This window comes from Coregonus lavaretus, assembly GCF_964263955.1.
Source record: "Coregonus lavaretus genome assembly, chromosome: 3".
Classification (NCBI taxonomy): Eukaryota; Metazoa; Chordata; class Actinopteri; order Salmoniformes; family Salmonidae; genus Coregonus; species Coregonus lavaretus.
The window spans coordinates 11,162,023-11,172,079 of record NC_139990.1 but is presented as its reverse complement, the minus strand read 5'-3'; the positions used below and the strand labels follow the sequence as shown (position 1 = coordinate 11,172,079).

The window sequence follows — 10,057 nt, the reverse complement described above, 5'->3', positions numbered from 1 at the left end:
TCATAGGTACACGTCAACTATGACAGACAAAATGGGGGGAAAAATCCAGAAAATCACATTGTAGGATTTTTAATGAATTTATTTGCAAATTATGGTGGAAAATAAGTATTTGGTCAATAACAAAAGTTTCTCAATACTTTGTTATATACCCTTTGTTGGCAATGACACAGGTCAAACGTTTTCTGTAAGTCTTCACAAGGTTTTCACACACTGTTGCTGGTATTTTGGCCCATTCCTCCATGCAGATCTCCTCTAGAGCAGTGATGTTTTGGGGCTGTCGCTGGGCAACATGGACTTTCAACTCCCTCCAAAGATTTTCTATGGGATTGAGATCTGGAGACTGGCTAGGCCACACCAGGACCTTGAAATGCTTCTTACGAAGCCACTCCTTCGTTGCCCGGACGGTGTGTTTGGGATCATTGTCATGCTGAAAGACCCAGCCACGTTTCATCTTCAATGCCCTTGCTGATGGAAGGAGGTTTTCACTCAAAATCTCACGATACATGGCCCCATTCATTCTTTCCTTTACACGGATCAGTCGTCCTGGTCCCTTTGCAGAAAAACAGCCCCAAAGCATGACGTTTCCACCCCCAAGCTTCACAGTAGGTATGGTGTTCTTTGGATGCAACTCAGCATTCTTTGTCCTCCAAACACGACGAGTTGAGTTTTTACCAAAAAGTTCTATTTTGGTTTCATCTGACCATATGACATTCTCCCAATCCTCTTCTGGATCATCCAAATGCACTCTAGCAAACTTCAGACGGGCCTGGACATGTACTGGCTTAAGCAGGGGGACACGTCTGGCACTGCAGGATTTGAGTCCCTGGCGGCGTAGTGTGTTACTGATGGTAGGCTTTGTTACTTTGGTCCCAGCTCTCTGCAGGTCATTCACTAGGTCTCCCCGTGTGGTTCTGGGATTTTTGCTCACCGTTCTTGTGATCATTTTGACCCCACGGGGTGAGTACTTGCGTGGAGCCCCAGATCGAGGGAGATTATCAGTGGTCTTGTATGTCTTCCATTTCCTAATAATTGTTCCCACAGTTGATTTCTTCAAACCAAGCTGCTTACCTATTGCAGATTCAGTCTTCCCAGCCTGGTGCAGGTCTACAATTTTGTTTCTGGTGTCCTTTGACAGCTCTTTGGTCTTGGCCATAGTGGAGTTTGGAGTGTGACTGTTTGAGGTTGTGGACAGGTGTCTTTTATACTGATAAGTTCAAACAGGTGCCATTAATACAGGTAACGAGTGGAGGACAGAGGAGCCTCTTAAAGAAGAAGTTACAGGTCTGTGAGAGCCAGAAATCTTGCTTGTTTGTAGGTGACCAAATACTTATTTTCCACCATAATTTGCAAATAAATTCATTAAAAATCCTAAAATGTGATTTTCTGGATTTTTCTTTCTCATTTTGTCTGTCATAGTTGACGTGTACCTATGATGAAAATTACTTTTTAAGTGGGAGAACTTGCACAATTGGTGGCTGACTAAATACTTTTTTTCCCCACTGTATATCCTGTAAGGGAAAGTAAGTTTGTGGATAGAACAGTACTGGCCTTAATTGGACTGGATCCGGGGCAGCACACGCTATCGCGTGTCGCACTGGTCAGCACCTCCTCTCTCTCTGTCTCCTCCTTCTCATCTCTCACATCACAGGAGAACAAAAGAAACAGACAACAATTTAGTATTTTATGCATACCTATGTTCACATTCGCGCTACGAAATAAGCAAGCAGCTTAACTCAGGAATATTATAAATAGCGCAATAACATTTTATTTTAAATCCGTCAACATAGCTCTCATTTATAAATTCAATGGATCTCAATCAAATAGTTTCATAGTTAAGCAACAGCCACTTAACAAACAGAATACTTTATTTGTGTGTAAGTCTCCCCCTTTCTTATTTTTTCAGCTCTAAGTCTGCATGTCACAGCAGCTCAGTGCAGGCAGGGGAGTGGCACATTCGCTTTGCGCAACTCTAAACTCATAAAATCCCACAGCAGACAGACCAGCTGTCCCTCCGTTTTTTCCAACACAGACAAACAGTAACACTGAACAAAACGCACAAACCAACACAAAACATAGAACACAAATCCTACTTCGAAGTTTCTTAACGTAACTATAGTCTATTTTCTCTCCTTTCTTCACTTATTTTACTCTAATCTGTAGATTTATAGTTATTTTCTTATCCACTACAAATCCTCTCTATACAATCATAACGTCCTCCCGGGGGCTCATAGATTTTAACAACTTTGAAAACGAATCCTCTCTCTCTCTCGCTCTCTCTCTCACACACACACACACACACACACACACACACACACACACATAATCAACAAGAATGCATCCATTCATACAATATCTAAAGCATGCTTCCGTCGCTCCTTTTTCTCCTTTTTCCTTCCTACATTTTTGCTACCTTGAGTTGCAGATACTCAATGAGAGGCTACTTCGGACATATACCTCGTCAACTATATACCGAGAGGTAACATACAATTGAATGTGTATTCTATAATCTCCAGTTCCTTGAACTGACCCGAAAATCCACCTAGTGACTTCACAGGATTTGTGGCCCATCTAATGATCGCCTCGTTTGAGGGCTTCCGTAGATCAGCGACGTCCTAACAGTATACATTTTTCCTTAGTTCCTTTTCCATTCTATTCCGTAATTTTATTCCTTTTCCCTTTAATTTTATTCAAGCCAAATTTCCCTGGGCCCAGTGTTATCAATTCCTTTTTTCCTTAGATCTTGTATTATATACATACTCCCCCGTTTGCGTTGTTTCCAACGCAAACAAATGTAGAAATTTTGAACGGAATCTTATCACACAGCAATAACAGCATGGCACACACAGATTCTTCACGGTGCGTCCCCCCAACGCACACACAGTCACACGAACTGACCAGCGCCAAAGTTGTGAGAAAGCTCACCCTTATCTGCCGGACTCTGGAGCGAGAGTCAGCTCGGAGCCCATGATGCAACGCTGAAATAGACGCAACACGTCCCAAAATCCTCGTCGCCAATTTCTGTGGTGTCGAGACAACGATGCTGATATGCTGTGTTGACAAGGAATCCGCTGACACTGTACTTGATTATAACTTTTATTATATCAAGGATTTCAGCATCAATTTACAGATTTCTGCAGAATCTGGAGAACAACTAACCCAATCTGAAACATGATTATTCTCCCCGTCCTTTGTTCAAAACCTGGTATATATCCTATGTAACATAAGATCGTTGTTTTGGATAGACCAATTCCTGGCCTCCACATATCCAAGTGTCCTCTGTTTCAGGGGGCCCCTATAGTAATGCTTTCCAGATGTTTCAGCAAAGCAGAGTAAAGTTCATCTAACACACCATTTGCAAACCTCAGCCAAAATTATAAATTGTTCAGATACTACACTTTAATGTGCATTTTACAATTACTGTATTTTTTGCCGCATTTGTTGATAACGATATCTGAAAATACTCTGGATACATTCAGTAACATGACAAGACTATTCCTGAAAAATGTAGGAAATGGTGCAACATAAGATAAAACAATGACAAGGGTTTGAGTGAGAGGACTAACTGGTGTCTCAAAGTAGCCACACACCTCTTCAAAGTGTGCTCAGTTCCTAAGCAATTTCAATGCACTTTTATGACTCAAAGAAGAGTCAACTATAAGGTACTTTTTTTTTTTGCTCTCCTAGCTGTGCCATTGAGAAACTAGAGCAAGCACGCTTGTAGTTGTTTCATTTGGAACACAACCCTGCATCCCCGCCATCACACAATTACCGCAATCCAAAAACAGCCCATTATAAAAAGCAATGTGGGTAGGGTTGGCATGATTTGAAAGCTTCTTCTATTGACAACATGAGTTATAAAATATGATCTTACAGTTTTAGGCTTTCACAAGGCAATTCAGAAACTGATCTTAAATTTTGGTGCCCCAGGTGCGTGTGCCCCAGAAAATGTTCTTCACAATAAACAAACACAGGCTCATTCTGTTCAGAACAACCCAGGGTATGACGCCATGTCATCTTGTAACTGTACATCAAACATAGTGGTCATAAACGTCATAAAATGAGTTTTAGGATTTGTTAATGTGAAGTGCACATTTGGACTCACTGGTGTTTAGCTTGCTTGTATGACATCAAAGCGGTATTTATTATAATCCTCAATATCTCATCTTTCAAAATACATTGAGTCATCTTTATTTACAGCATTTCCCTCACTCAGACAACACAAACATTTCAAAAGTTGGCCAATTACCGCGAAGGACGGGGCAACTTCTTGTTGTGCACAGTGCTCAAATTCAGAAAGGCTTTCAGTCAAAACCCATAGAGCGCTGTGAGGCACACAAACAGAGCTTTGACGTCATGTATAGCGTGTTACTGTACAGCCACTACGTTCCAATTTAGGCGCTTATTAGTGCCGCAAATCTGCCATTTTCAACCTGTATACGGGTACGAGTGTAAAGGGCTACCAACGTATAAGATACAAAAATAATATTCACATTAAACATAATAATACACATTCAAACAAACATCAACCATCAACTGAATCTTTTATGGCTTATTTAAATGGTTAACATTGCTTGAGTATAACATTCGCTTGGTTTGCAATTAAAATATACTGTCTTGTATCTTTAAAAAAGTAAAACGTAAAAAAAGTAGCCATGGAAACTAAACAGCTTTCAAGTGATTGGATGTGAGTTTGTTCAGACAAGATTAGGCCCCTCCCACAGGGCTGTAACTACTTATGCTGAGCCACCAGACAGATCACGCTCTGGCAAGAAGTTACCTTTAAGTAATACAAAATGGAGGAAAACCAAGAATCTTTCATTTTAAAGCTGACATTCGGTAACAAAATCCTTAGTTTCTTTAGTGTGTGTGTGTATATGTGTGTGTGTTCGCGTCTCCTCCAGGTCCAGCGATGGTCAAGCAGTCAGTGCTTCACCTGGAACACATGCACACACATTCTGGTCAGTTCCCTTAATTCTTATGGCTAGGTTGAAGCACTTCTGACACAATGTTATGACTGTACTGGCAGCAGAGCACGAGCAAATGGCTCACCTTCAAAATGTTAGTGATCAATTTAGTGATAACCGAGCCCTACTCGTACCCTAGTTATTGATGACAAAACAAGCCCTACCCGGCCTTAACCCGATGTATAATGTCGGGGCCTGCCGGGCTCGGGTCGGGTAGCAGAGCTCTAACTCACGTTAAGGAAATCCAGGCCGGCGGGGTCCTCACTGAGGGCGTGGCAGACACTCTGTAGAAACAGACACACACATACAAGATAAATTACTGGTAGCTATACAGTACAGCAAATTTGCAAAAATCTCTGAAGCTGGAGACACTTATCTCCCTCACTAACTTTAAGCATCAGTTGTCAGAGCACCTTACCGATCACTGCACCTGTACACAGCCCATCTGAAATTAGCCCACCCAACTACCTCATCCCTATATTGTTATTTATTTTGCTCATTTGCACCCCAGTATCTCTATTTGCACATCTATCATTCCAGTGTTAATACTAATTGTAATTATTTTGCACTATAGCCTATTTATTGCCTTACCTCCATAACTTGCTACATTTGCACACACTGTATATATATTTTCTGTTGTATTTTTGACTTTATGTTTTGTTTTACCCCATATGTAACTCTGTGTTGTTGTTTTTAATCGCACTGCTTTGCTTTATCTTGGCCAGGTCGCAGTTGTAAATGAGAACTTGTTCTCAACTGGCTTACCTGGTTAAATAAAGGTTAAATAAAAAAAGAAAACAATTTATACATGATTACATTTTAGTAATTTAGCAGATGCTCTTATCCAGAGTTGCTTACATTGGTGCATTCATCTTAAGATAGCTAGGTGAGACAACATATCACAATTGTAGCAAGTACATTTTCCCTCAACAAAGTAGTTATCAGCAAAGTCAGTGCTTGTAGAAAAAGACAAGTGCATTACAGTGTTACAGCAAAGATATTGTAAAGCAATAGAGACAGAGCACTCACCACCCAGCACTACAAAACTGGGACAGTCTCTGTCCTAATATGGCCACAGAGGGCGGGACCCTTCCTCCAAGCTGGGAGGGGGAGGGGCAGAAGCAAGCATCACCATGGCATCGCTTAGCATAGCAATAGTAGCCGTAACATTAGCATCAGTAGTACGTGAAGCAGCTTTAGCTAAATCTGTAGCTGAGGTGCTAGCTGTTAGCCATCACACTAAGAGAAGCAGAAGGGAGAGAAGTGGTAGCTGCAGTGACAGTGCTAGATGTGGGAGATGGGGTAGCCATAAGAGGAGATGTAACATTAGCCGTAGCATTAGCCGTAGCATTAGCAGGCAGGTTGTTTTTGGTCTTGATGACATTGCTGCAGTAGCGTGCCCACTTCAGTGCTGGCTGAGACAAAACGTAATAGGCAGGGGGTCTGAGGAAGAGGTTGGCCCATGGGTACCCACCCCCAATAGTAGTACCTGCTGCGATGGTTGCTATGGCAACCCCGGTGGCAGTAGCAGTCCAGGCGGCGTAGCTGGCTGGGTCAAGCGATGGCTGGGTCAAGGTCAAATGGCTGGGGGTGGCTGGAGATGGTGTAGTAGAGTAGAGGCTGCCTGAGGGCATCACAGTCCCAGCAGAGCCGAGTCCAGTCCCAGACCCAGGGTAAGCCTGTCCACGGTAGTCCTTGTCTGAGTAGCCCATCCCTGGGTAGAGCAGACCTCCAGGGTAGTCCGCTCCACTTCCAGAAGAGACAGCTCCAGGGTAGGAAGTACCAGCTTGACCTGTTGTAACATAGCCTGCCCCTGGGTAGCCTGCCTCTGGGTAGCCTATAGCTGGGTAGTATGTTCCCCAGAAGCCCTCAGACCACCTGGCCTGTGGCTGTGACTGTGTGTTACTGGGGCTGGGAATAGGGATAGGGTTAGTGGGGGAGTTGGAAGTGAACTGACTAACACTGACAACTCCAGAGTAACCTGAACCAGGGTAGGTTGCACCAGGGTAGGTGGAACCAGGGTAGGTGGAACCAGGGTAGGTGGAACCAGGGTAGGTTGTACCAGGGTAGGTTGTACCAGGGTAGGTGGAACCAGGTAGAATCTCTAGGGGCTGTGGGTCAGTGGGGTTAGAGGAAAATGGACTAACTGTAACCCCTCCAGTGTAACCCCCCTGGGCAAGTGTGGAATTGGAAGTGGGGTTAGAACTCTGGATGTTGGGGTTAGAGTTGGAGTTAGGGTTGGGGTTCTGGAAGTTGGGGTTAGGTTTGGAGTTGGGGGTGAACTGTCGGCTCTCGTAGTTCCAGGGGTCACTGTCCTCTGGTTCCTTTAGGGATAGCTTCCTTTTTAGCGGGTTGGGACACGCCGCCACTATGGTGATGGAATGACCTTTTGAGTCACCCTTCATCTCCTCCCCTCCAGGGTTAGGGCCTGTTGCCCTGGTATGAGCCTCGGCTCCCCCTGCTCTCTCTGGGGTGGTTAGGGCAGGAGGTAGGTGGGGGGACCTCAACAAAGTGACAAAGTATTCCACAAATTGATCACAGTCCACGATGGAAGTCTTCTTCTTACCCCCAGAGGCGGAGACAGGATCTGGCTGGGGTGGGGGTGGGGGTGGAGGAGCGGGGCAGGGAGGGGTGGCCGGGGGTGGAGGTGGAGGTGGAGGGGTCATGGGTCCGGGTGGGGGGGTACTGGGTCCGGTTCTTGCTGGGTGTAGGTGGGGGTCAGGGGTGTTGTTGGGGGGGTTGGCCTGGGTCTGGAGAGGTCTGGCTGCTGAGGTTGGGTTGGGGGGTCTCTTGGTTGGTTGGCTGGACTGTTTGGGTAGTTGTTTGTTGACTAGGCAGGATGGTTGGCTGGGGTTGACCTGGGTTAGGCTCACTGCAGAAGTGGCTCTGGTGTGGTAGAATGAAGCGGGGGAGTAGGGGGAGGGCAGGGGGGGCTCAGAGGGACTAGCTCTGGGGGGGGCTTTGAAGGAACGGCTGGAGCTACGATGACGTCTCTTAGAGGGGGTGTGAGAGCATGAGCAGTCAGAACATTTGTCAGTGTGTTTGCGTTTGGTCCTGTCACTGTGTCTGTCTTTGGCTTTGTCAGTGTGTTTGCGGTCACTGTGTTTGCGAGTGTGTTTAGCCTTTTCAGTATGTTTCTGAGACTTATTCTGGTCCGAATGTTTGTCAGTGAGCTTATGGCTACTGGTAGAGAGTGTTTTTGGGGGATTGGAGAGTGTGTGTGTTGGATTGGAGCGAGTGTGTGTTGGATTGGAGTGTGTGTGTGTGGGTTTGCACAGTGTGTGAGTGGGTTTCTTGCTAGAGGACTCTTTGGCAACAGTCAGGCTGTTGGCAGGGATACCTGAGGGCTTGGTGGCAGGTTGGGGAGGGAGTTTGGGTCTAGCAGATTCTGGGGGGGTTGAATTGGGTTTGGGGTGTGTGCGTGAAGGTTTAAGTTTTGTTTGAGATTCAGAGTGTGTGTGTGAGGGTGTGAGTTTCGGCTTAGTGTTGGACTGTGTGTGTGAGGGTGTGATTGTGTGTGTCTGGTTGACAGTGTACGTGTCAGAAGACTTGGTGACTTCAGGGGATGACAGACCGATGACCGGGACAGTGTGACCCTCAGGGGGGCTAGACACCTTTCTCCTCTTCCCCTGCTGCTGACCCCTCACCTCCGACCCCTCAACGCTAGAACAACGATTTACTGACAGACAGAGAAGGAGGTAGGGAGAGAGAGAGAGGGAGGTATCTATTTTAATTGAATAGAGAGTGAGAGATATACCTAATCAATAAGGCCAGAGGTGTGGTATATGGCCAATATACCACGGCTAAAGGGCTGTTCTTAGTCACAACGCCACGCGGAGTGCCTGGATACAGCCATTAGCCGTGGTATATTGACCATATACCACAAACCCCAGAGGTGCCCTATTGCTATTATAAACTGGTTACCAACATCATTAGAACAGTAAAAATATTTGTTTTGCCATACCCATGGTATATGGTCTGATATACCAAGGCTTTCAGCCAATCAGCATTCAGGGCTCGAACAACCCAGTTTATAATTACAGTATTATCATTTTTTGCAGCTTAACAGTAAGATAGTATTCACTTCACCAGTGTTTCTCCTACCTCTCTGTGGCGGTAAGAATTGCCCCAATGCCTGATGGGAGACCACCTGGCACTCCACAATCTCCTGCTTGACCGCTATTGGTTCAGGTTTGCTGGTGACCGTGGTGAGGAGTTCAGTCTGGTTCTGCTCTCTACAGATCTCCTGCAAACGGGATACAGCTGGGGAGGAGAGAGAGAGAGAGAGAGAGCACGAGGGAGAGAGGGATAAGTAGGTAGAGAAGTGAGTGGATGGAATAGTGGAGAACAATTGGTTTACTCAGTAGCAGTGCAAATATCAGCTATACGGACGCTAAATTATTATGGTACTTTTTAATGGTACGTTTACAAACATATATTATGATAAATAGAGTTGAAACTTGTATCTCATAATGGTGAAATAAGTACAGTGGGGAAAAAAAGTATTTAGTCAGCCACCAATTGTGCAAGTTCTCCCACTTAAAAAGATGAGAGGCCTGTAATTTTCATCATAGGTACACGTCAACTATGACAGACAAATTGGGGAAAAAAATCCAGAAAATCACATTGTAGGATTTTTAATGAATTTATTTGCAAATTATGGTGGAAAATAAGTATTTGGTCACCTACAAACAAGCAAGATTTCTGGCTCTCACAGACCTGTAACTTCTTCTTTAAGAGGCTCCTCTGTCCTCCACTCGTTACCTGTATTAATGGCACCTGTTTGAACTTGTTATCAGTATAAAAGACACCTGTCCACAACCTCAAACAGTCACACTCCAAACTCCACTATGGCCAAGACCAACGAGCTGTCAAAGGACACCAGAAACAAAATTGTAGACCTGCACCAGGCTGGGAAGACTGAATCTGCAATAGGTAAGCAGCTTGGTTTGAAGAAATCAACTGTGGGAGCAATTATTAGGAAATGGAAGACATACAAGACCACTGATAATCTCCCTCGATCTGGGGCTCCACGCAAGATCTCACCCCGTGGGGTCAAAATGATCACAAGAACGGTGAGCAAAAATCCCAGA

General features: G+C 44.9%; 1 protein-coding gene across 1 annotated transcript in view; it reads right to left on the bottom strand.

Annotated features, from left to right (window-relative positions):
• Positions 1-4,860: 4,860 nt before the first annotated feature.
• LOC311121175 (uncharacterized protein) overlaps positions 4,861-10,057 on the bottom strand; it is a 90,817-nt gene continuing 85,620 nt past the window's right edge. The window contains exons 54-57 of the mRNA XM_084157930.1: positions 9,069-9,227; positions 6,454-8,643; positions 5,198-5,248; positions 4,861-4,933 (exon numbers count right to left, since the gene is read on the bottom strand). Coding sequence (XP_084014056.1) covers positions 5,226-5,248; positions 6,454-8,643; positions 9,069-9,227 — 2,372 coding nt within the window. The 3' untranslated portion in view covers positions 4,861-4,933; positions 5,198-5,225. The remainder of the gene's footprint in view (positions 4,934-5,197; positions 5,249-6,453; positions 8,644-9,068; positions 9,228-10,057) is intronic.